This window comes from Brassica napus, chromosome C5 (assembly GCF_020379485.1).
Source record: "Brassica napus cultivar Da-Ae chromosome C5, Da-Ae, whole genome shotgun sequence".
Classification (NCBI taxonomy): Eukaryota; Viridiplantae; Streptophyta; class Magnoliopsida; order Brassicales; family Brassicaceae; genus Brassica; species Brassica napus.
In genome coordinates, this window is record NC_063448.1 from 37,653,975 (window position 1) to 37,680,656 (window position 26,682).

Here is a 26,682-nt window from a genome sequence, read left to right on the forward strand (position 1 = left end):
TAGTATAAAATATGTAAAGCTTTGAAAATGTTTATGAACCGGAAAATTAGTTTTTCCGATGTTATATATGTGTGTAAACGGGTTGCGTAATTAACAATGAACTGCATTGCCTTTTGTATTGGGTTTGACAGACAGTTCAACAATGAAACAAACTATAACTAAAAATATAATATGTATCTATACCCGATAAATTTAACATAAGCCAAAAAATGGAAAAATGTTTATAGCTATTATATCTTTGTTTTAAAGAACCAGATCTCTTTATTAAGAGTCATGAGGTACAAAACGACAAAGTTGCAGTAATGGATATAAAAGGGAAAGCTAAAGTGGGCCTTGAGGAGATAGGACCCAAGACAAGGAACGCAGGCCCAAGAGAGGAAGCTTTACCCGCGCAACGGTCGGATTTTGAAGTTAAAGATAAGAAGAGAAGAGAAAGCAAAGTACAGATGACGCAAGAGGTCAGAAGGGAGAATGGGTTAAAACTGTACAACCAATTCTCAGCCTTAGATGCACAAGAAGAATAGGATCATGCCATGTGGATTGAACCTTTAGGGTTTCCTCTTCTTGTATAAATAAACTCATATGTAATCGTTTATAAAACAGAGGAAAAAGCATGAAATGAAAATTCAGTAAAACAAGCTTTCTTCTTTATCTCAAAGTTTCACAAACTTCTTTATGGTATCAGAGCACTAGGACTCTAGATCCATGGACCCTTACAATCCACCCTCGTTAAAGATCACCAACTATGTTACGGTAAAACTCACAGACAAGAACTACATCCTTTGGAAGAGGCAATTTGAAGCGTTTCTCAATGGCCAAAGTCTCCTGGGTTTCGTCACCGGCTCTCTCCCGTCTCCGGTTCAGACCATCATGGCTCCGACCATCAACGACAACACCACTCCAGTACCAAATCCAGACCATAGTCTCTGGTTTCAGACAGACCAAGTGGTGCAGTCATGGCTTTTGGGGTCGTTCTCTGAGGAGATCCAAAGCATAGTGCTTCACTGCACCACCTCTCAAGAGATCTGGTGTACGTTGGACAGTCACTTCAACAGGGCTTCTTCGTCTCGTCTCTTTGAACTACAACGTAAGCTTCAGACAACCGCAAAGAAGCAGACTCCCATGGTTGAGTATCTGCGAGAGATTAAAAACATTTGCGACCAACTCTATGCCATAGGAAGTCCGGTTCCTGAGCGTATGATGATATTTGCGGCGTTGTTAGGGCTTGGAAGAGACTACGAACCCATCAAGACTAGTATTGAAGGCTCAATGGATGTTCAGAACACTCCTACTTTTGACGATATAGTCCCTCGTCTGATAGCCTTTGATGACAGACTCCAAAGTTATCAAAAGGATACTGAAGTTACACCCCACCTGGCGTTTAATACTACCAGAGGAAGACCCTTCTTTGGAAGAAACAGAGGTCGGAACAGAGGACACAACTTCTTCTCAACAAGAGGAAGAGGCTTCCCTCAGCATATTTCTTCAGCATCATCTTCAAGATCTTCTGTCTCTGCAGATAGTGACTCCAAACCAGTGTGTCAAATCTGTGGCAAGCCAGGACACGCAGCCATAAGATGCTGGCACAGATTCGATAACTCATACCAAACGGAGGACGCTCATCAAGCCCTTGCAGCGCTCAGACTATCAGATTTCACAGAGGCGACGGGCCATGAGTGGTTTCCAGATACAGGAGCTTCAGCACATGTCACAAACTCTCCAAGACATCTTCAGAACTCTCAGACATACTATGGATCAGACTCAGTTATGGTAGGCAATGGGGAGTTCCTCCCAATCACTCATACCGGATCCACAAGTATCGCTTCCTCCTCAGGTAACATTCCAATGAATGATATCTTGGTTTGTCCGACGATAGCAAAACCTTTACTATCTGTATCCAAATTCACCAAGGACTTTCCTTGTGGTTTTAACTTCGACTGTGACAATGTCCTTGTTTATGATAAGGGAACCAAGAAGGTTCTACTCAGGGGAAGAAACACTAACGGGTTATACATACTGAGAGCTCCAGCGGTCCAGGCTTTCTACACTACCAAGCAAGGTGCGGCAAGTGATGGAGTGTGGCACCAACGTCTGGGGCATCCCAACCCTCACCTCCTCCAGCATCTATCATCTACTAGGACTATCTCAATAAATAAAGCCTCCAAGTCACAGTGTGAAGCGTGCAAGCTGGGCAAGAGTGCAAGACTTCCGTTCCCTGCATCAACGTACACTGCCTCAAGACCTCTTGAACGGATCCACTGCGACCTATGGGGACCTGCACCTGTTACCTCTGTCCAAGGGTTTCAGTATTATGTAGTGTTTGTGGACAACTACTCTAGATTTAGTTGGATGTTTCCTTTAAAGAAGAAATTAGACTTCTTCTCAGTTTTTGTTGCTTTTCAAGCCTTAGTTCAGAATCAGCTATGTACTACAATTGGTTCTTTTCAATGTGATGGGGGTGGTGAGTTTATAAGTAACCAATTCCTTCTTCATCTGCGAGAAAATGGTATCCAACAACTCATGTCTTGTCCACACACACCACAACAAAATAGCTTAGCAGAGAGGAAACATAGGCAAATCGTTGAAGTCGGCTTGTCTCTGATATTTCAAAGCAAAGTTCCTCACAAGTACTGGGTTGAGAGCTTCTTCACAGCCAACTTCCTGAGCAATTTGCTACCTCACAGTGCATTGTCAGAATCCAGAAGTCCATCTGAAGTTTTATACAAGAGAGCTCCTGTGTACTCAGCTCTGAAGGTGTTTGGGTGTGCGTGCTATCCAACGTTACGGGACTATGCCAAAAACAAATTTGATCCTCGTTCCTTGAAGTGTGTGTTTCTTGGTTATAGCGACAAGTTCAAAGGGTATCGTTGCTTGATGCCGTCAACAGGAAGAGTCTACCTTAGTAGACATGTTACGTTTGATGAAATGGATTTCCCATTTTCAAACACATACAAGCATCTGCAACCTCCACACATCACTCCTCTGATGGGAGCTTGGTATAAAAGCTTCAACACGTCTGATATCTCTCAACCAACACAGACTGAACATTCAGAAACCACTTCAACTCATCACCCAAGTATAGTGGTCACAAGAATGTTACCTTCTACTGGACGAATGCAGAATCAAACATCTGAAACACGATCATCACCAGTCAATGTGGGTAATGAGCCAAGATCACCATCAGAAACAGAAGAGAGCTCAAGGTCTGGATCAACCTCAGAGTTATCACCAACGGCTCAACCTACAGAAAACGGGTCTCAGACAGAGAATCCCACTGGATCAAGGCACAACATGGTAACGAGATCTAAAGCCGGTATAACCAAGCCGAATCCTAGATATGCTCTCCTTACTTCGAAAGTGAAGTGTGAGGAGCCTAAGACTGTGGCAGAGGCGCTACAGCATCCAGGATGGAACAGTTCCATGACAGAAGAGTATGATAACTGCATGATTACTAAAACATGGTCTTTGGTTCCTTACAAGCCTGAGATGAACGTCTTAGGGAGCAAGTGGATCTATCGAATCAAGATGAATGCAGAAGGAGAAGTAGAAAAGCTGAGATCAAGACTAGTAGTTCAAGGTTGTGGTCAAGAAGAAGGAGTGGACTACTGGGAAACCTACAGCCCAGTAGTGAGGACTGCAACAGTTCGGTTAGTACTGCACACAGCAACTGTGATGAAATGGAACATCAAACAGATGGATGTATCCAACGCTTTTCTTCATGGAGAGCTAACTGAAACGGTCTACATGAAACAACCTGCGGGATTTGTAGACAAAGATAACCCAAAGCATGTATGTCTTCTCCATAAATCCCTATATGGTCTTAAACAGTCACCCAGAGCATGGTTCGACAAGTTCAGTTCATATCTATTGGAGTTTGGGTTTCGTTGCAGTATAAAGGACCCGTCTCTGTTTGTCTACTCGAAGGGAAAAGACGTCATGATGCTCCTCCTCTACGTAGACGACATGCTTCTTACAGGAAATAACTCAGAAGCGCAGCAAAGGTTCCTTGAAGATATTCACAAGCAGTTTCGCATGAAAGATCTTGGACAAATGCGTTACTTCTTGGGAATTCAGGCAATGTTTCATGACGCAGGACTGTTTCTATCTCAGGAAAGATATGCATTGGATCTTCTGGCTGTTGCAGGGATGAGTGAATGCAATGCGGTGGCAACTCCTTTGCCAATACAACTAAACAAAGTTCCAGATCAAAACAGATTGTTCGAGAACCCTCATTACTTCAGGAGTCTTGCAGGAAAGCTGCAGTATCTTACTCTAACAAGACCAGATATTCAGTTCTCCGTCAACTATGTTTGCCAGAAGATGCATGCTCCAACGGTCTCTGACTTTAATCTGCTCAAACGAGTGCTGAGGTATGTGAAAGGAACTGTCAAGCTCGGCATTAACTTAAGTCCAGACACAGACTTCACAATAAGGGCATATAGTGACAGTGACTGGGCTGGCTGTTCAAGCACAAGAAGATCAACAGGGGGTTTCTGCACATTCCTTGGCAACAACATCATTTCTTGGTCTTCCAAGAAACAACCCACGGTCTCCAGAAGCTCAACTGAAGCTGAATACAGATCTTTGTCGGAAACAGCTGCAGAGTTGAGTTGGGTATGCTCTGCTATGCGTGAGCTTGGAGTTCCAGTTCTCCAAACACCAGAGCTCTACTGTGATAACCTGTCATCGGTGCATCTCACAGCTAACCCACGCTTTCATAAACGATCAAAGCACTTTGAGCTTGACTATCACTATGTGCAGGAGCGAGTAGCAATGGGAGTCCTTCTGGTCAAGCATGTGCCTGCATCTCAGCAACTGGCCGACATCTTCACAAAGTCGCTCCCATATCATGCCTTCGATAACTTGCGTTTCAAACTTGGCATATGTTCTCCACCTATACCAAGTTTGAGGGGGACTATTAAGAGTCATGAGGTACAAAACGACAAAGTTGCAGTAATGGATATAAAAGGGAAAGCTAAAGTGGACCTTGAGGAGATAGGACCCAAGACAAGGAACGCAGGCCCAAGAGAGGAAGCTTTACCTGCGCAACGGTCGGATTTTGAAGTTGAAGATAAGAAGAGAAGAGAAAGCAAAGTACAGATGACGCAAGAGGTCAGAAGGGAGAATGGGTTAAAACTGTACAACCAATTCTCAACCTTAGATGCACAAGAAGAATAGGATCATGCCATGTGGATTGAACCTTTAGGGTTTCCTCTTCTTGTTTAAATAAACTCATATGTAATCGTTTATAAAACAGAAGAAAAAGCATGAAATGAAAATTCAGTAAAACAAGCTTTCTTCTTTATCTCAAAGTTTCACAAACTTCTTTACTCTTAACACCTCAGAAGAGTATACATCCCATGAGATTCATGAGAACTAAGATTAATCCAACATCTTCGGTTTAAACTTTGGTATAGTGCCTCATCAAGAGGTTTGGTTAGACGAAAACCAAAGCTTTTTCTGGCAAACCAGAATCTTCTCGCTTTCCACGGCATACTCAGTCTCCTCTCTCCGACAATTCCACCTCGTCCCCTTGGCCAACATTGTGATTGCGTCCATGAAATAACTCGATTCTCGCATTATTACATATCCACCCGGTCTCAATATCCGGTCCATCTCCAGCAAAACGTACTTCATCTCACACCTGTTTCACATTACCACACGGTTCACATACACATAAATACCAGAACCTGTGCGAAACCAATCTTAAATTCAATTTAACCGGTGCTTAATTTTGATAAACCAAACCGTTCCGGTCCAAACAACCATAATTTTGATCCGAAAACCAAAACTATTCTTAAATTTGTTGAATAGGTTTTGATAAAAAATCGAAACTGAATTTGAGCCAGACCAAACCCGGAATTGCTTCCAAAAACAAAATTAAAACTGAAATTTTAACCATACCAAACCGAGATCTAAACCGTACCTGTGGCTCTCAAGTGTAAAAAGGCTGTCAAGGTGAAGAAGATCATATGTTCTTGGATACGTAGAGAAAGCTTCGCACCTACAGTTCCAGTTCAACGTTAACATCCTTCACATACACATAACAAAAACAGAGAAGAGACTGATTCTTTTACCAATCGTGGTAGGTGCCGATGAGACCACGATCAAAGACAACAGGAAGCGTATTCGCACTGTGAGACGAGACAACGTTCATGACCCAAACAGGATCCTTGACAAGAGCAGCAGCGAAGCCTCCATAAACCGTGTTCATATCCATAACATTCCTTATCTTGTCTGTCCCAAGAGCTGGTAACACGTTCTTGTAATGCTTAACCCTGCTCTTCCACTTACCATCATCGTGTTTCAAACCACTAGCGCTCCCTCCATGAACATCAGAGATCCTCTCCGGTGCTACGTTCAATCTCTCAGGCCATTTCGGTATCGACCCGAGTCCAGAGTTCTTGACTTTAGCAGTCGGTGCAACCACGCAGGGACGGAGGGGAGTGTACCAAGCAGAGTCAGGTTCAATGCTGTCGTCACATTTTGGAGGGTAAGCTTCCATATTCTTCGCGATCTTGTCGTAACAAGATTTGTCTGAGAGTTTCTGCCACACGGCTATGTCGTCTTTTTGTGCGTACTTTTTGAAGCACATGGAGGTTAGAAGTGACTGGAGCTTGTTGTAGTCTGATTTCTGATCTTCCATGGTTGTGTTCCATCCGCGCCACCGTCTGTTGTAGTTCACTGGTGGACCTGAGAGAACCCAGAAACCTCCAGGTCGGACTATCCGGTGAATTTCAAGCAAATAGATCCCACCTGCAAGATCATACAATCACATTTTATTATTCAGATGTTTGACAGAAAATGAAATAATAAACCAATTGCAAGAACTCAGAATCAATTGATTGTCTGTTAAATCCAGATTAACCAAACCAAACCGATTCTAACCAAACCACAATAAACGATCTGAAAAAGTCAATACGGATTAAATGGATTTATTTTTATACCCAAAAACCCGAAATCGAGCAGGAAAACCTAAAACCAAAATTTATTTGAGAATTAAGAGTATTATTTTACTAAAACCTGAATCGGATCTAAACCAAACATATTAAATTTGGTTTATCTTGGGTATTAATATTTTATAAACCGAAAAAACTATCCTAAACCAAACCAAAATCCGGATTGAACACCCCCCAGTTAGATACGGATCAAGACTTGGTTCGGTTTATGCAATCAGATTGTAATATAAACTATGAAGCAGAAGCTTACCAAACTCAGTCCAGGGAATGAGACATCTAGAGCAATGGGCCATATCAAAAGAATTTGAAGGGAAAGGGAGACGCTGCGTAGAGATAACACCGAGAATAGCAGGGATCCCACGTTCAAGAGCAAACTGAACCTGAGCTTCATGGTTATCTCTAGGAGCCAGAGAGATTGTTAGTATCCCACGGTCCAAAAGATCACCTCCCCAGCTCGCTACCTACATAACAAAAACCAAACTCAAAAACTTTATAAACCGGAACCGGTTAGAGAAACTTGAGTTAGTTGAAAAGAAAGAAAGAGAGAGAGAGAGAGAGAGAGAGACTAACCCCACAGCCAGTGTCAATGGCGGTCCTGACTGTACCGTCTTTCATCTCGGGAATCAGATCTTGCATCTGATCAACGTAGTGACTAACTCCACGTGGAAACATGGTGCCACCACCAGGGAAATGGAACTTGTCACCTTCTTTCTTGAGCCAATGCTGGTTTGATTTCTGCTTGTTGATCCAATCATAAGGCACGTTCTTGTACCAACACTGGTCTCTGCTCTTCGGCCATCTTATAGGCGGTTTGTACCCGTCTGGTGGTGGGATCAAACACTCGTTCTTCTCGTAAACTGGAGGACAGTGACGCTCCAAGAAACTTAGGCGATGTACACCGTACCTCTTCCATCTCTGAGAACAATAAAACACCACAACAAAAACAGTTCAGCTTTATGCAACAGAGTAAGAGTAGGTTTTTATTTGTGTACCTTTGGATCGGTGCAGGGTGTGTAATCTTGCAATTCTGAGCTGCATTCAGGGAAAGAGACGGATTTGATTTGTAGAGGCGAAACTGTTGGTTTCATAGGGGAAGCTACAGCCTTTGTAGTGGTGCTTGTGACGTCGTTGACTTCGATCTTGACTCTCTCAGAGCAAAACATACCACCGAGATAAAAGGAGAAACCGCACAAAGCGATGAACAGAACTGTGAGTGATAAGATCCTAGAAGAACCTTTTTCGGGTTGCGAAGATTGCTTCCCGTTCTTCATGATTCTATAGACCTCACCTGTAGAAACCAAAGTAAGGAATCAGATCAACCAAACTTCTTATTATCGTTACAGTTTCACTATGAAATATACAAAAATGACTTTGATATGGCTTGATCAGGAATAAATATGAATCTTTACTCAATAAATAGTATGAATGAGATTTAGATTTAGAAGATGAGATCTCGAAGAGACACTTTTTTCCAACACAGTGCAACTTCTGTCGCATTTTCACATGTCCTGAAAGACATGATATATATGGGTCCCCAATATTAAAGGCACCCCTAAAGCATCACACTAGGTCAAAAGAAGTTTAAATTGGAAGACATCAGAGGCGACTACTCATTTGTTTTAACGCTGAAAATAACCCTTAAAAACGTGTACAGTTGAGAGTTCTACAGCTCTATATTTATCATCTATCCATAGATCGAAACTTTACAGCAGAATAATTTCAATTTAAGAAACTTTGGGAGGAAAAAGGGTTATCAACAAAATACATCGAAATATGAGATCTTTAGATGGGCTTAGTAGTGCACATCAACAGAAACAAACGGAAAGAAGTATGACTTGATCAATGAGTACAGCTCACTAAAATGGATCTGACGCGTACACAGAAGAAAAAACAGAGGAATATGAACAGAACATAAAGAAAAGAACTAAGGATTTACTTACTTAGAATTTTTTTGTTTTGAGATGAAGATTTTAAGTAAGAGATTGGGATAAGAAGTGAGGACTCCTCTCTCCACAGATCTCTCAATCTATCACTCTCCAAGTCTGTGTGTTTTATCAGACAAGAAGTGAAGCTAACAGCTAGATAGAGAAAGCTTTTTATATAAAAGTATCTCTTCTTTTATTTTCTTCTTCCTCGTTGGTTCATTCGCCTCTTTCCCTCCTCCCCATTACCTCCTCCTCTCTTTCACTAGATTTTTCGTTCTCTTTCTTTAGTATTTTTTCTAATTTTGTAGTATTTGATATTTATTAAACTATTTTAAGACAGAGGTAACTAGGGATGGGCACAAATACTGTCTTATACCCGTTATTTAACCCGTATTCGTCTCATTTTTTCAAGTACTCATCGTTGCCAAGTCAAGTATCAAATCGTTGAGTTTTGCTACTTGCAAGTACAAAGCAAGTAACAAGTATCACAAAAAAAAATACGACTCGCCTTGATATTACTCGTTACTTGTTTTATGACCGAAAAAATGATAACTAAACTATAAAAACTAAAGTACTAAATAGATATTTTCTTGTTGTAAAAAGTAAACAATACTTTCGTATCGAAATATATGTATTAAGTTTCTTCTTCTTTTTATGCAAATATTTTATTTAAAATAACTATCGTGTTTTTAACAAGTCGAGTAAATAAAACAAACTTCCATAACCTTATTTCATAGATTATTATCTATCAAGTAATTCTTATAAACTTAGAAATATATCCAAATTATTAATAAGCACTTGTAACTAGTAAGTAATCGAATAAGACAAGTAACTTGCAAGTAACATATTTTTGGACAAGTACTCGAAACAACAAGTACTCGTTTCCGACAAGTCAAGTACAAGTCTAAAAATTCATTACTCGTTCAAAGCAAGTCAAGTATCAACTACACGTAAAAAAACAAGTACTCGCCTTGCGCCCAACCTTAGAAGTAATAAAGGATTTCTTTTTTTTATAATAGACAAATGGCTGTCATTTCTCCTTTTTCTGTTTTTCTTTGGCTAGGATTTTTAAAAAAGGAACTTAAAATATACTTTAAAGTTCTAAACTCATGATAATTTGAGAAAAACTTATGAATATTTGGAATATCTGTAATACCGTGGTAATATATCATTTATCTATGATATACTTAGACCTGGGACTTCGGATATTCGGATCAGGTTCGGGTACGATCCATTCAGGTCCGGGTCTTTCGGATAAATGAATTCTCTATCCAATAGATACTTGGTAAATTTTGGTTCGGGTTTCGGATCGGATACCACCGGTTCCGGGTCGGTTCTGGATACTCATTTATTATGTAAATCATATACATATTTACTAAATAAAATAATTAACGTGTAAATTGAAGTGGTTCAGTGGTTACATACTCTACTTTTAGTGTGGCCAATCCGGGTTCGAATCCCAAACACGTCAATTTTATAAAAAAATAATATTGAAATACTATATATATTTACAATATAGAAGAATACATATAAGTTGAAGTGGTATGGTGGTAACATAGCCACTTTTCAACTTATCCAACCCGTGTTCGAGTTGTGGTAATAACATTTTTTCTAATATTCTGGGTTTTAGGCTATCCATTTCGGTTTAAATGGGTACCCGATAGGGTTTCAGATAATAACCGGAACCGACCCGATACCTACATGTATTTGAAGCTATGACCCATCGGGTAATATGGCCATATCCGAAACCGAACCGAACCGGTCCATTTCGGGTTGGATCCGGTTCGGGTAAACAGTTAAGGTTAAAAGTCTCAGCTCTAGATATACTCCTTCCGTTTCACAAATATAGATTTTTTATCGTTTTCACACATATTAAGAAAATATATTAAATCACTATAATAAATGTATTGTTTTCTGCAATTTTCAATATCTTTTAACCAATAGTAATTCAATAAAATCAATTAATTTTTTTGAAGTTTACAGTTTTTTCATAAAAACAAACAAAAGATATATCTTTGTGAAACAATTTTTTTTTCTAAAACATCTATCTTTTTGAAATGGATGGAGTAATTAATAGCATCATCTTTACATCTTATGCTACCAAACCTTCCTACCCAACCTCAAATCCCAAAATTGAAAATTTTGTCATTTCAACCGAATATCAAATCCTCAAAATTGTTATTTATTTCTTTTTAGTCTTTATAATTATTATTTTTTACATATACATATACTAAACTTAATTTATAATATCTAAGTGCACCAAAATAAAAACATTTAGGATAAATATAACATAACATTAAAATAATTTTCACAAAACATAAAAAATATATTAAATAAAGCTCACACAAAATTAAAATAAATCAAACAAACTTAACACAAAGTAAAGCAAATTACATAAACACGTAAAATATTACATATCTAAAATTTGTGTATATGTATGTTGTATTATTATATATGTAATTTATATTATCTCTTATTATATAATATTATAATATTGTATGTTGTATAATATATTAAATGTATATTTTATATGTATTAGTGAAGTTTTATCATTATTAGTAACTTTTGTTAATGTTTGGAACTATAACGCAAATGAATAAACTTTTAATTTTTTTTAAAGATTCATGATCGTAGCGATCAACCCTCAAATCTTCGAATACGGACAAAGGTGTACTCATCAACTTTGTCCCTCATCAAGATTTAAGGGAATATACATCTTTCCGCCCCTAGCTTTCTCTCTGTAACTTTCTCTCTAAAAGTCCATCCTTCTTTCTTGCGGCTACCGGAGGTGTTGTTTTTTTCCTTCTTTTACCTTGTGCTTACTGGCCAATTCATCTCCATTGCTCGATATGTTGTGGACCCTGAAGTTGAGCGAATCTGGTCCCAGATCTAATGTCGTAGGCTTTGTTCCGATGTTCTCTCGGTAGTGCTTTGGTGTCGCGACGAGGGTTGTGGGTGTACTTTGTTGGGAAGTCGGCTCTTAGGGTTTGGCGGAGAAGTGGGTTGAAGTTTTCAGATATATCGATCTACTCCTATGCCTGGCGGTGGGGGCGCGTGGTCGAGTGTTTATGGCTCCTCTCTTCAGATCCGGTGTACTTGGCGAGCATGTGTTTGATTTGGGGCAGAGTGGTCAGGAGCTGAGGTTGTCTGTGTCCGCTCTGTGTCGATTGTCGGCTCTCTCCCTTTTTTCCTCCGGTTAAGTAGGGTTCTGGTGGTCTCCCCAGAGGCTCGGTTTCTTGTGCAAAAGTTATTGTGTGGTAGCTGTAGCTACATGAGTCGTCTTGTGCTGCTAAAGGTTTCGGCTTCAGGCAGGGCCGTCTAAGACCTAGCATCTGTATGCGGCTCCTACTTTGTCTCCTCGGTTCTCTCTGCTCTTGGTGTTGTCAAGGTATTCCGTGGGGCCTGGCTTGTTCTTCTTCTCCGTCTTGTCGGGTTGCTTAGCGGTTCCCCCCCCCCCCCATTATGTCTATCTAGCGAGTCTCTTTGGAGCTTATACCGGTGCTCGGTGTTGACGCGAGGCGGTTTACTCGGTTCTTCGTTGGTTCTGCGGAGTGTCGGTACATCGAGGGAGACTCGTATTTGGAAAGGTCATCCCAGAACCATTGTTGGGCCTCTTGGTCTCCAATGGTGGATCGGTCCTTTTTCTATCTTGATGGTTTTGAAGTAAAGCACCAGGATGTGGCTCTCACCGCAACTCGACTTTCTGCTCCGGTTCTCATTTGTTTCCAAGTGTGACTCTCGTGGTCTGGAGTTGCATACCCAGTCCGCGCAAAAGAGTGACTATGGTATGAATTGAGGTTTATGCTCTTGGTTTCTTTTTCCTGCTTTCGGTGGAGGTTGGGTTTCAGGTTATCCATCAATCGGGGGTCTAGCAAAGCTGCGGGGGAATGGGGTTAATCAATTGGAGCAGCGGTTTGGGCAAGCCGAGATCTACCGAGTGTGGTCTCATGGTTTATCAAAGGCACCATAACCTTGTGGCAATGTTTCATTCCCTATCAAGCTTCTCCTTCTTATCATCCTAGTTAGTTCAAGCTTATAGTTGTTCACATTGCTCTCCAGTTCCTCGGGAGTTACTTCTTCTCACTCTTGTTGTGTAGTTAGTTTAGATTCTTTATGCTACTTGTTTACCGTGTAATGTATGTCAAAACTTAAAAGCTTTGGTATAAAATTTTAACATCTACACCAAAATACTCTCAAAATTTTATTTTGAGATTTTTTTCCCCTTAAAATTAGGTGCATGGTAGGAAATGCTCTAAGCAATGCAATTTTCACAATAAATCTAGAATATTAAATAATATTTCAATTCTAAATATTCTGAGATGAAATTTCATGGTTTAAAAATACGAAGACAAATATTTAGATATAAATATATATATATATATATATATATATAATAAATTTTAGTTTGAGAATTTCCCCAATTACTTTTATTAAAAATTAAAATATGCATTGTTTATTGCTCACAAAGTTCTAAAAGCATTTTCCTCTTTTGTAATTACGTCTTATATATCTTCTTTTTCTTCATCTTGAGATAATGATTATTACGATGATCTTGAAAGGCAAGTAGTGTATCAAATTACTGCGAACAATAAGTGTGTCATCACTCAAAATATTTTTAATGGAAGATCCCATGGAGGATATATTTGTGGTCATATTGGTATCAACCATGATCGGGAGAATGCTTCATGTAATCTCTTCAGCCACTACTTTTCTAGAAATCCTTTGTTTCCAGCAATGATGTTTCGACGAAGATTTTGGATGAGTCGTAATTTGTTTCTTTATATTTATGACACTATACAAAGACATGACAATTATTTTGTCCAACGAAGAGATGGCCTTGGTAGACTTGGGTTGTCTGGTTTGTAAAAAGTAAATGTTGTATTTTGAATGTTAGCGTACGGTTTACCAGTGGATTCCACCGATGAGTATGTCAAATAGGGGAATTTGCTGCGTTGGAAAGTTTAAAAGGATTTTGTCGTGCAATTGTTGATGTATTTGGAGGTCGTTATCTTCGATCATCTGACAATAATGATGTTGTACAGTTACTTTATATGGTGAACACCGAGAATTTCCATGTAACTTAGATTGTATGCAATGGAAATGAAAAAAATGTCTAACTGTTTGGGGAGAACAATATGTTGGCAGTAGTGGTTCTCCTACCTTGTAGAGGTTGTAATTGATTATAAATTTTGGATTTGATATGATAATTCTTGTTTACCAAGATCTAATAACGATATTAATGTGCTAGAGACATCTTATCGTTTTGTTGATCTAGCCGAAAGTACTGTTACACCTGCAAATTATGTTATGAATGAAAATAATATAATATTGTATATTAGCTAGACCAACACGATTATGGAATAAAAAATGTTACATGATATAATGCCAATTTGTATCTTTTGTTTTTGACAATATCAACTAAAAACTACCTAGAAACTCCAACCGGTCTAGCAAACCAAACCGGTGGGACTGAATCGACATAAAGCAAAGATGAAGGAGAACTCTTCGCACCGCGTGCACGCTTGTCCGCCAAGGTATTTTGTGCTCTAAGGATATGTTTGATCCGGAAGTGAGGGAAGAAAGTCTTACTGCGGTTGAATTCTTCCATGTGTATAGAGAAAGCATGCCATTCATCAGGTGTCGATACCATCTTCACCAACTGAGAACAATCCGTCGCAAAAACTACGTCAGAAAATTGGAGGGTCTTCATGCATTTCATTGCCAAAATTAGTGCTTCAAACTCAGCATGCAAAGGTGACAGACTTCTACGAAGATTCATTGCCCCCATCATGACATCAGCCGAGCTACTCTTTCTGCAAAACCACCCTTGTCCCGTAAACATGTCTCCCTCTTACCAGGCTCCGTCAATATAACAAACTCTAGAACCTTCCAGGGCTATAGCCGCAGATTGTTGTAAACTCCCACTATATGAATTCTCCACAAGACCATTCACGGTTAACTGTGCCTCCATCCATATCTTACTTTCCACATCGGCCATTCGCAATATCTCCTGTGGGTTGCCATCCCTGTTTGAATAAATCTTGTCATTTCTAGCCTTCCAAATATACCATAATATCCATGGATAATAATTAAAATCCTCCTCCTTTGGTAGTCTCTAAAATAGATAATCCATATTGGTGAAAATGGACGACGATGGAAAGATCGCTGGAGAGGAAGGAATCCTAGAAAGTGCCCATGTTTGCAAAGCTGGGGGACACTCGAAGAGTACATGGTTAGTTGATTCATCTTCTGCCCACACATACTACAACGTGTATCACAAACAATCCCTCGAGTTGTAAGATTCTTTGAAAATGGTAGCGTACCAGAAAGAAATTGCCACACAAAATGTCTCAATTTTGGAGGACACTTCAGTTTCCAAGAAAAAGCCAATAACGGTTTAATATTTGGTCCATAGAAATTACTCCTTTGAACTCTATCTTGATATAAAGATTCAGTTCTGAAACCTGATTTAACCGAATATTTACCAGACTCCGTAAAACTTCATCCCACTGTGTCTGGTTTGTGAGATCTACTTACTGCTAAACCTCTAATGAGTTTCACATCATCAGTATGTATATAAGCATTAAGCAAATCCACATTCCATGAACAGTCAATCGGATTGATGAAATGTTCCACCTTTAATGAAGGATTTAAAAATTGAGTATTTGTTTTTGGTATTGCTGACCTCGGGTGAGGAGCGGGGATCCACGGATCTGTCCATACAGAGATGGATTGTCATGTTCCCACTCTTTTGATTAGCCCTTTTTAACCAGAGATCTAGCTGAACAGATGCTTCTCCATCCATAAGAGGATGAGTATGCTCTGTGTTCGTCCAAAGGATCGATATTCCGAAAATAACGTCCTTTAAAAACTTTTGAAAACAAACAATCTGGTTTATCTATTAACCGCCAAAATTGTTTAGCCAACAGAGCTGTATTAAAATCTTGAAGATCTCTAAAACTCACCCCCCCCCCCCCCTCCTCCTTAGGAGTACACACTCTATAAGCCAATGAATTCCTTTTTTAATTCCACTTCCACCCCACCAGAAGTGAGAGAGGGTGCTCGTTATTTTCGTCGTCACTCCTTTAGGAAGCCTGAAACATGACATTACATGCGTTGACATCGGTGCAGCCACTGATTTGATCAAAACTTCCTTTCCCCCCTCTTGTGAGAAACCGAACTGTCCAGCCATTAACTTTATTATTCACTCGGTCACTTAGGTAACCAAAAAATTGTATTTTGGACCCCCCAAGACTTTCCGAAACACCCAAATAATTGCTCATCCCTCCCAAATTGGTAATCCCCAGAATATTGTGAATATCCGATCTTATATTGTCTTGATCCTTGTGACCAAACTGTACTGATGATTTCTGAAAGTTAATTTGTTGGCCCGAAACTGCCTCGTAGTCTTTTAGCAGTTTTAAAATTACACCACATTCCTCCTTCGTAGCATTACAAAAGAATAAACTATCATCCGCAAATAAAAGATGGAAGATATGCGGGCTGCCGCACGCGATTTTCAATCCCGTTAGTCTTTTCTCTCGCTCCTCCTTCTTAATATTTGCTATAAGGGCTTCGGTACATAAAATAAATAAATACGGAGACAACAGATCTCTTTGCCTTAAACCTCTTTATGGGACAATATGCCCTTTCGGCTGCCCGTTCAAGAGAACCTTATAATTAACGGAAGAGATACATTGCATCATCAGAGCCACCCAATCATTAGAGAAACCCATCTTCAAAAGTAGTCGCTTGACAAAAGGCCACTCAACTCGATCATAAGCCTTACTCATATCCGTTTTGATTGCTAAAAATTTATCTTTGCATGCATTATTTGTACGGAGAACGTGGAACATTTCCTGGGCAATGAGAATATTATCCGAAATTAATCTTCCAGACACAAACGAAGATCTGAAATCAGCTTTGGTAATAAACCTCTGAGTCGCTGACATAATACTTTTGAAATAATCTTATATCCAACATTACATAAGCTAATTGGCCGCAATTCAGTCATCCTGTTAGGTCTCGCCGTTTTGGGAATAAGACAGATATTTGTCATATTTAATTTATCATCGAAATTTCCTGAATTAAGGAAATTATTAACAATATTCACCACATCCTCTTTGATGATTGACCAGGATTGTTGACAGAAAAGTGCAGTCATTCCGTCAGGCCCAGAGGTTTTTTCTGGATGCATCATAAAGAGAGCTGCTTTAACCTCTTCTTCCGTAGCCTCAGCCATTAGTTTCCGATTTTGAGAATCTGTTATCGAGGTAGGAACTTCCTCTAGAAAACTATTGAAATCCTCTGGAGATGAAGTATGGAACAAATCCATAAAATATTTAACTGCGACTTCCTCAACCTTGGATTCCGAATTAACCCAATAACCTTCTTCATTATACAAACTAGTAATCCCATTCTGAATCCTTCTTTGTTTAGTAAGAGCATGGTAAAATTTTGTATTCCGATAACCGCAAGTATGCCATTTCGTTCTACTCTTATGTTCCCAATATTGTTCCTCATCCCGGTATGCTTCATGTAGTTTCCGAGAAACTCCCAGGACCTCATCATTTGTTTTGGAAAAATCATTCTGAATTTCTTCAAGAGCCTTTTGTAAAGTATTTATTTTATCCTTTCCATATGGTGGGTTAGCTTTTCTCCAAACCGAGGTCTCATGCCTAATTATGGATCTTTTCAACGATTCCTGCATCTCCCCGTCTTTGTCTCGAATTCCAGCCTCTCGTAATAGATTCCATAAGACCTTCTTCCCCTATCCATCTCTTGTCAAAACATAACTGCCGACGAAATTATAGTTTTTTATTCTCAATAGAAGCCACTATGGGTCTATGATCCGACCCAATCATTCCCAAATATTCTACATGAGAACATAGAAACAGATTGTGCCACTCATTATTTCCTAATGCCCGATCTAAACGACATTTTATCACTTTCTTATTCCTCCTCCCACTCCATGATAAAGTATTACCTAAACTTGGGAACTCTAACAAACCACAATTCTCTATCATATTATTAAAAAATATGAAGGTATCTGCATGCCGCAGGACCCCTCCTTCTTTTTCATGATTCCCTGTAATCTCAATTAGATCTCCAATAATAAACCATGGTTCATCGCGAACTATACCAATTCGAGTTACTTTCTCCCAGACATGATCTCGCAGATTTTGATTTGGTTCCCCATAAATAAAAGATATAAATGTCTGTTTCCCTTCATATTCTGTCTCTACACCAATAATACGATTATTTGATCACAGAATGGTAACCTTATAGGATGAATCATAGAAAAGAGCTAGACCCCCACTTCTACCCCGGAGATCAACCGTATGAAGATGACTATAGCCAAAATGAAACTGAACCGATTGTACAAAATCAAATTGTTGCTTTGTCTCTGATAGAAAAATAAAAGCGGGTTTATGTTTTGACCAAATTTTCCGTAGATAACTGAAAGTCTAATGACTGCCCAAACCTTGACAATTTCAACTTAAAATTTTCATAATTCTACAATAAACAATTTTGGGAAACTGATCCTCTTGATAAAAGTATTTCTACTTGACCGTATTATCAGTTCAAAAACCACTGCGTACATCAAAACCCCAAATGCCGTGCAAACCTCTAACAACAATAATAACCAAACTTTATAGATCCTCCAAATCAAGCCATCTCCACCATACACTTGAGCAACCAAGCATAGCCTAACCAAACTGAGCCTTAAGAACAACCGAATAATCAGATCAATAAACCATAAGCTCCAAAAGAACAATTCCATATATCTCCATAAACAAAAAACTAAAACGCAACCATAGTATAACAGAACCGTGAATAAACTACCCGAGATCCTTGCGTCCATATGTTCTCTCCTTTTAGTGTCAGCTAGACAAAACCCAAGTAAAGCCATGACCCTGTTTTGAATAACCGAAGCCAGCAACACCTGATAAACATCCCTATGCCTTTTGCTCGCATTAACAATCCATTCTAGAAAGAGGCCAATATGAAATAAAACCAGTAACACCTTATGGTCATCCTTAGACTTTATGATCACCTTATCAATCCAGCCTAGCAAGAAAGAAATAAAGATCATGCCAAAGCAGATTGCGAGATAGTTATAAGCCAAGAACATATCAAAATCATACTGATGCCAAAGAGAAAAACGTTTATTAAAACCCTTAGACCACACGCATACCATGAAGAACACATCGTAACTCTGACACGACCATACCAAGCCAAAGAAATAACCATGCTTAAGTCTAAAGGAACTGAAAGACATAACAATTAAACCACTAGGACCAGACTCGATTCTAACGGATTTCATAACTGAATCCAACATTATTCAAAGTAAATTGAGAAACTGCAGACCCCTTACTCGACTGGGTTCTATGCCTTTGGTAGGCCCTTTTTAGCCTTGTCCCCCTGCTTCGCAGCCACCTTCGCCGGAAGCTTCTTGCGGGGAGAGGCAAAGGCGTGCCCCACACGTTTCTTAACTCCTCTTGTCATCGCAGCCTCTTGCTTCATCTCCTTCTTCTTTGACGCCTTCTCATCATTTGGCTCCTCCCCGCTCTTATTCTCTGGTACCTGCACAGTCACCTCATCAACTGGATCATTCTGTTCCTGAACCCAGCTCCTGATCACCCAGCTCCTGATCACCCACAGCTAAACCATCTTCATCGGCAAAATCCATAATCTCACCTTGTTCCCAGTCCTCTAGATCATCTCCCTCCACTTGAAGCTCTGAGTCAGACAGGATCACTCCATCAATCATCAGATTCGCCTCATCTAACGCCTCATAATGATAAGACTGCTCCGCGGCCGCTTTAGCTTCCGCAACAAGTTCACCTTGTTCCTGAACTGCCAATTTGTATTATAGTGCATAATATAATTATAGAGAATAAACGTGATATAAATACTACAATTGAGGAAACTGTAGTTCAAATCCGGAAGTTGAGATAACATATGTTGACGATGTGCAATTTAAAAAAAAAAAAATTTGTCACAAGCAAATCAAAGATCAAAAATTCATAAACTTTAAAATGCATTGATTGAACATTTGTGGTATTAATATACTAACTTTTAAATTTAGTATAATTCAATTTAGCTTTTGTTTGTGTGTTTTAGTTATTTAACGTAAAAATATGTTTTAATAATAATATTTAATATAATATTATGTTATATAATATATTAATATTTGAAATAAAAATACTATTTTAATTATAATTCTAATATCAGTTAATACTTTTAAGTTATAAAATAATCAGTATTTATTAAAACTACTAAGAAATTAAAGAATTTGACTGATAATATAATACTAAAAATATTTTTATTGTGATATTTGGCGTTGTGGTCGGAGACATAAAAATGACTAATATTAAAATTTTATTTGTTTGAACTAGTTTCTATTTTTAATTTTTAGATTTTGATTTTTTTTATATTTGTATTTAAAATATATCAAAATGTAGTGAGTTTTATTTAAAATAAAAAAAATACATTAACATGTTTTAAAATAATTTTATTTTAAGTATTATATTAAAATATTAAATAAAAATATCTATAAATTATACAAAATTTAAATACCAAAATTTGAAACTATTTATAAAATTTATTAAATAAATTAGTAATATTTAAAAAAATTAAATTGCTATTTTATTTTTAAATTTAATACACTATATTTAACTAATAATGTTTTATATTTTTACAACTTTTGATATTTTTAATGTGTCTAATAGTTATAATAATTATTCAATAGTGCTATTTGTAGAAGTAAATAACTAAAAATTTACAACTAATTAATATTATATATAAATATCTAAATTCATTTTACAGATTCGAATTACAAATAATTATTTTATATTATTTTAAAAATAATATTTTATGTACAAAAACTTGTATGCCAATTTTATCTTTACGAAGATATTTTTATTTAAATATAAATTAATTCTAATGTAATATTTTCTACAAAAAGAAACCAAATTTGTTTTTTTTTATTCAAAACCCACAAAAGTTGGTTTTTGGTTTTTCTTCATCTATATATATTATTAAAAGAGAAGTACAAAAATAAATTACCCCTTAGTTTTCCAATTTAATTACAATTATATGCCACCTAAGTAATAAATTTATCTACATTATAGTATTCTTGTCTTTTACAGTTTAATTAATGTATTTTCCTAAATTGAACAACAATAAATTAAGTACAATTTAGTTAAAGAATATTTCCTATAATCTAGCTAGAAAATAAATTATAATTAATCAATTTCAAAAATGTATATTATTATGGGTTGTTTATTTATTTTTGGTATATTAACTATGTCAAAAAGACACCATAAAGTATTATAAAATACGTAATATGAAACACAAAAATATAAATAATATATTGAATTATTTGATTTAATAAATCAAATATAGCCATTGATAACAATTTGTTTTATAGTTTTAAACAAGATAAATTACACAAAATAATTATTATAAAATTAATTAAGCTATATAAAAAAGAGTAATATGATCAAGACATATTTATAGTTGTTAATTATTTTATATATATCCTTTTCCTATCAATTTATTTTAGAAACGTCATAATTTCATAAAATTCTAAAACAATAAACTTTAAAAAATTGGATTAAAAGGTGACAAATTATGAAACTATAACAATTTAAATCAAATTGGATTATATATTGGTCATCCATCAGTTCAATCGGTTAGTCTCAGGTTTTAGTGATTTTTAAATATGAATATTTTTAAAAACCTATATCGAATTGTTGGATCACCTGATTAACCGATTAGACCGTGGGTTCGTATCGAATTCAAAATCATTGATTTAAACGCAAAAATATAATAAATACACAAAATTCTTCCAAATTAACAAAATATTTGTTCAGTTATAAGTGATATTTTTCGTCATAAAATAATATGCGCTTACAAAGCGCGGATCAAGATCTAGTAAATTAGTTAAAACTTTGAAAAACAGTAAATCTTGATTGGCAAATTAAATGGCTTAAAAAAATAAAAACTAAAAGCTAAAACTTGATTGGAGGAGAAATGATTTTTGAGAAAACAAAAACCAAAAACAAAAACCAAAACCAAAAACAATCATCATATAATATAATATAATTTTGACATAAAAATAGTATATGATATCAAGATGCCCTTACACGTATATTCTCTTTTAAACGAACATGAAACAATTTTATTTATATTTTTAACAAAGGTCGGACCATCCTATGGACGGGATGTTTATTTTTTAAGTTGAGATTTAAATTTTTATAGATGTAATTTATGATAATTCTATTTTAAAACTTTTAGCCTTGCACGTCACATTTTAGTTATTTTATTTCAGTGTTGTATTCATGTGCTTAATAGAAAGAAATCACAACGGTTTACTGCTGACTTTTTCTCACTGCAAAACATTTTAAAATTAATGTATGAGAAAATTTTATGTTTACCACTTTCATGCTGCCACTTTTCATCTTTACCATCACTAAATGGACATTTTCAAAAATACATTTTTCATTAAGTGGCAAAAGACTCTTATGCCATTGTTATTTGTATATATAAAAAAAAATATTTAAAACATCGACTCTAAACCCTAAACATAAACCCTAAAACCCTGAAACATCAACTCTAAACCCTAAACCCCAAAACATCAACTCTAAACCGTAAACCCTAAACCTTCAACTCTAAACCCTAAAACGTCAACTCTAAACCCTAAATCCTAAATCCTAAATTTCAACTCTAAACCTAAACCCTAAACCCTAAAAAATTAACTCTAAACCCTAAAACATCAACTCTAAACCCTAAACCTTAAACTTTCAATTCTAAACCCTAAACCCTAAAACATCAACTCTAAACTCTAAACCCTAAAACATCAACTCTAAACCCTAAACCCTAAACCTTCAATTCTAAACCGTAAACCCTAAACATTAAAACCCTAGAGTTGATGTTTTAGGGTTTAGATTTGAAGGTTTAGGATTTTAGAGTTTAGGGTTTATGTTTAGGGTTTAGAGTTGATGTTTTAGGGTTTAGATTTGAAGGTTTAGGGTTTTAGGGTTTAAGGTTTGAATTTCAGAAATATATAGGGTTTAGGGTTCACGTTTAGGATTTAGAGTTTATGTTTTAGGGTTTAGATTTGAAGGTTTAGGGTTTAGGGTTTAGAGTTGATGTTTCAGGGTTTATGGTTCAGAGTTGATGTTTCATGGTTTAGGGTTTAGAGTTGATGATTTAGGGTTTAGAGTTTAGGGTAGATATTTACATTTGATGTTTTAGGGTTTAGATTTGAAGGATTCAAGGTTTAGGGTTTAAAAAGTTGATGATTTTGGGTTGATAGTTGATGTTTTAAGTTTAGATTAAACTTATGTTTTTTTGTCATAGTTAATTCTAGGGTTATAAATGTCTTTTACCCTTCATTAAAGAGGAGGGTAAAATTAATTAGTATAAACATGAAAAGTGGTACTTTGAAAATTGTATTTTTGGCAATTTCCCTTAATGTATTTAATGTATTTTGAAGTTACTGTACTTTTAAAATTAATATATCACAATCATATAATTAATGTATTTTTATCATTGTCATAACATAAATAATTTATAGACTGAAATATTTCATTAAGAAGGTAAATATATATTTATACTCAAGGGGTTAAAAATCTAGAATTATGATTTAGAGTTAAAGAGGTGAAAATTTGGTAATGAGCTTTAATTTTTTAAAAAAAATTAAATTAAAATTTTTAAAATTGTTTCAAAAATTATTTTGAATTTCAAAAAAAAAAATATGAAAAAATAAAACATTTTAAATAATTTTTGGAAATTATTTTTATAAAAAGTTCAAAATTGAAACACATAACGAAACTATAAATTTATTTTATTTTTGATGTTTTTATTTATTTATTTATTTATTTGTATTTATATATTTAGAGTATAAATTTTTTTTTTGTTATTTGATAAAATTTATTTTAGTAATTGTTTTTTGGGAACTCTTCTGTGACAACAAACTTAAAATGAATCTATTTCGGACAATTGTCCTTGTTATATTCATCGAATCTTTTTATTCTTTCTTCATTAATTGATGTTACAATTTATATATGTTTTTAAAAATGATGTTATTATTATAATAAGTTAAAACAATGAGTTTCAGATATATATATATATATCATTTATAATAAATGAAGTCAAATTTAGTTAAGTTAATTTTAAAAGTGAGCCTAATAGTTGTATCATTTATATTATTACTTTAAATTAGTATTACTGTTTATAGATAATTAATATTAAATTTATCTCTGTAAAAAATTAACTAAAATATTTTATTAATTTATTTTCATATTTCTTTCCATCGATGGTACAATTAAAAGAAAAAAACGTAATAAAAACAGGAAAAAGAAGAAAAATGAATTCAAAAGAAAATAATTACAAACAAACATAATTTGCCATTTTCAACCAAAAATTTTCTTCTGCTTTTTATGGTGGAGTTTTAAACCAACAGCTTCTTATACAAAACAAAATCATCTTATAAGAAAAGTACAGATTCATATAAATTAACCAAAAGAAAGATCTGCCCGTGACTGTTGATGTTACTAACCATAACGAATGATGCCGCGAGGTAAACAACAACACTTCCTTCACGCAAGATCCAAGAGTATCTTGTTCAAAAACTGCAGATTCAACATTTGTTACAAACTATGCCTTAACATAAATTATATTTTCTAGAAGAAACCATGTCCAACATCATATCAAACTGGGTTGAAAAAATTGTGTGTAGAAGAAAAAGACTGTAAAAAGAGATGTGTAATGTATAGTTGACTTTTTTCAGTTTAGACAGTTTAGTTGGTAGTACCGATCGAATATCGCTCACCAATGTTGTTGTGTAAACATAGTTTATGATGCAGACAAATTGAAGAATGGAAGAGAAGAAACACTAACCTTTGCCTTATCGTTGAACTATAGCTTTCCCTTCTGGTTTGATGCCATCAAAACTGAGCAACAGCCTCATGAAAAGCTATGCAGTCATGTCAGCCTCCTCCACCACAACTTTCATTCCTCCAATGACAGAAACTTTGTAAGCACGAACCTAATTTTTTCAAAACAAAATCAACTCAAACACAATCCTTCATTTCCCTTTCGTACAAAAACAAACCAAAAAAGATTGCAGCTGGTATAAACACACCCTCCTGTCATTGTTATCTCCGTTGCTTGATCCATGGCTGTCCAGATCACTCTCTCCGTCACTTGCTCCATCAGCTCAATGCCGATTGCTCTGTTACTATCCACCGCTAACCCAGTGTCGCTCTCCATCTTGCTCTATTGACATTGTACTATTGTCTTAGCCATCTGCGAAGCTGGCTTGTCTGGTAATGGAGCAAGAGACAAAGTAAAATCTAAATGACTTAGAAAAGCTACCATTAGTATCTCTGAAGATGATATCCTCTGCTGCAAGAGTTCCGCTACTGTGTTTTTATGTAAAAGTAATATCCCAGGGCATGACCTAGTATCCGCAAGCTCTTGTGCTTCATGTGCAAATGGCAAGCCTTCTTTCTTGTTTGTGAAAGTTTTGGATCACTTCCTGATAGTATTCCCTGGGACTCGCCTGCATTAGAGCTCTGTATACTGTTTAAAACCATGTTCTTATCCGAGCAGCAGGAGAAAGCTCTTTGATGTTGATGATCAATACATGAATAAACTGAAATAAAATCAACAAACAAAATCAGAATCTATCTCCGGTAAAAAAAAGTTTTCAAATTAAAATTTTAATAATCAATAAAAGAACAAACTGAATCAAAATTACCCAACAAAATCGAAAACTAAATCATCTCACATAAATAAACACTCAATTATGAGGAGGTCTCAGTTCAGGTTCATATATACACTGAATGAAATGGGTGACGAATGCAGGGAAGATGGATCGTTGAGAGTACTGGACTGGTTTGATTGAATGATACATTAATAACAGTTACCTAATTGCAGGAAAGTGGGGGATAGGTTACGTCTTAGGTTTAAGAAAATAGTGGTTTCTGGAAACAGCGGAATAACATATTAGACTTTGCCTCCTCTGTAATATCTCCAGTACGACAAAAGTCTGATTGTGTAAGGCTTCAATGATTGGAGGTGAGATCGACGATTTTGGGAGCTATGAGATATCGTAGCTTTTGGTTGCAAGCTTAGGAGGTCACAGTGGTGATACGATGAACGTGGGCTCACGCCGCAAAGGATGCTTGATCACGACAATGGAGGGAGTCAATCGCGTTTGGACCACCGGAGATCAACCGGAGCCGCGACAGAGATGACATGAGGAGTCGCGGAATGCCATGGCGAGGAGTCGAGGTAGCAGAGAAGATGAAGTCTTTAAAGTTGAGATGGCTATGTTGGGCTGTGAAGGAAAAAATGAAGCCCAAGAAAGAAACCCATCAAAGACTAAAGTCGAACCATACATCGAGAGTCATGGGCCACATGGCATTCCTAGCTGGATGCTGAAGTGGCAACACTAGGAGAGAACAAACTCTACTTTATAATAATATATAGGTTTTTTTGGAAATTTTGACACATTAAAACGTGCATGTGATGTGTATGATATACTTGATATTTCAAGCAACGAATTATTAATACTAACACGTTGATCGGTGAGCTATTGGTTGTTTTTGGTTTAGGTCCTTGTGATGGTTTTACAGATAGCCTTTAAAGTTCTTTGCTGGTTCTGTTTCTTACCAATCGGACCCTTAATATCATCAGTTGACTTAGAAAAAAAGTATACTCCTTACCGTCTACCGAGACAATAACGATGCAATTTGTAGTCTTAAATCAGTAAAAAAACT

At 36.4% G+C, this 26,682-nt stretch overlaps 1 protein-coding gene across 4 annotated transcripts; it reads right to left on the reverse strand.

Annotated features, from left to right (window-relative positions):
* Window positions 1-5,279: 5,279 nt before the first annotated feature.
* On the reverse strand, window positions 5,280-9,164 carry LOC106382161 (probable methyltransferase PMT20). Of its 4 annotated transcripts, none has more exons than XM_048758703.1 (7): window positions 8,900-9,164; window positions 7,952-8,247; window positions 7,530-7,874; window positions 7,210-7,420; window positions 6,078-6,756; window positions 5,927-6,004; window positions 5,280-5,644 (listed from the first exon to the last, which is right to left on the reverse strand). In XM_048758703.1, exons 2-7 carry the CDS (start codon window positions 8,228-8,230, stop codon window positions 5,425-5,427), a joined length of 1,812 nt encoding a protein of 603 aa, XP_048614660.1. In that variant the 5' UTR covers window positions 8,231-8,247; window positions 8,900-9,164; the 3' UTR covers window positions 5,280-5,424. The 4 variants fall into 4 exon arrangements, with proteins under 4 accessions (XP_048614660.1, XP_048614661.1, XP_048614659.1 ...); XM_048758704.1 differs by having other exon boundaries at window positions 7,952-8,234; window positions 8,900-9,156; XM_048758702.1 differs by lacking the exon at window positions 8,900-9,164 and adding an exon at window positions 8,369-8,518.
* Between the last annotated feature and the right edge of the window lie 17,518 nt (window positions 9,165-26,682).

Bases quoted from the DNA above. Each gene is read 5' to 3' on its own strand.
- LOC106382161 (XM_048758701.1), bottom strand. From the start codon at position 8,456: ATGCGACAGAAGTTGCACTGTGTTGGAAAAAAGTGTCTCTTCGAGATC. The intron at 7,875-7,951 runs GTACACAAATAA...TATTGTTCTCAG, and splicing joins CACCCTGCACCGATCCAAAG to AGATGGAAGAGGTACGGTGT. The intron at 6,757-7,209 runs GTAAGCTTCTGC...ATGATCTTGCAG, and splicing joins CATTCCCTGGACTGAGTTTG to GTGGGATCTATTTGCTTGAA.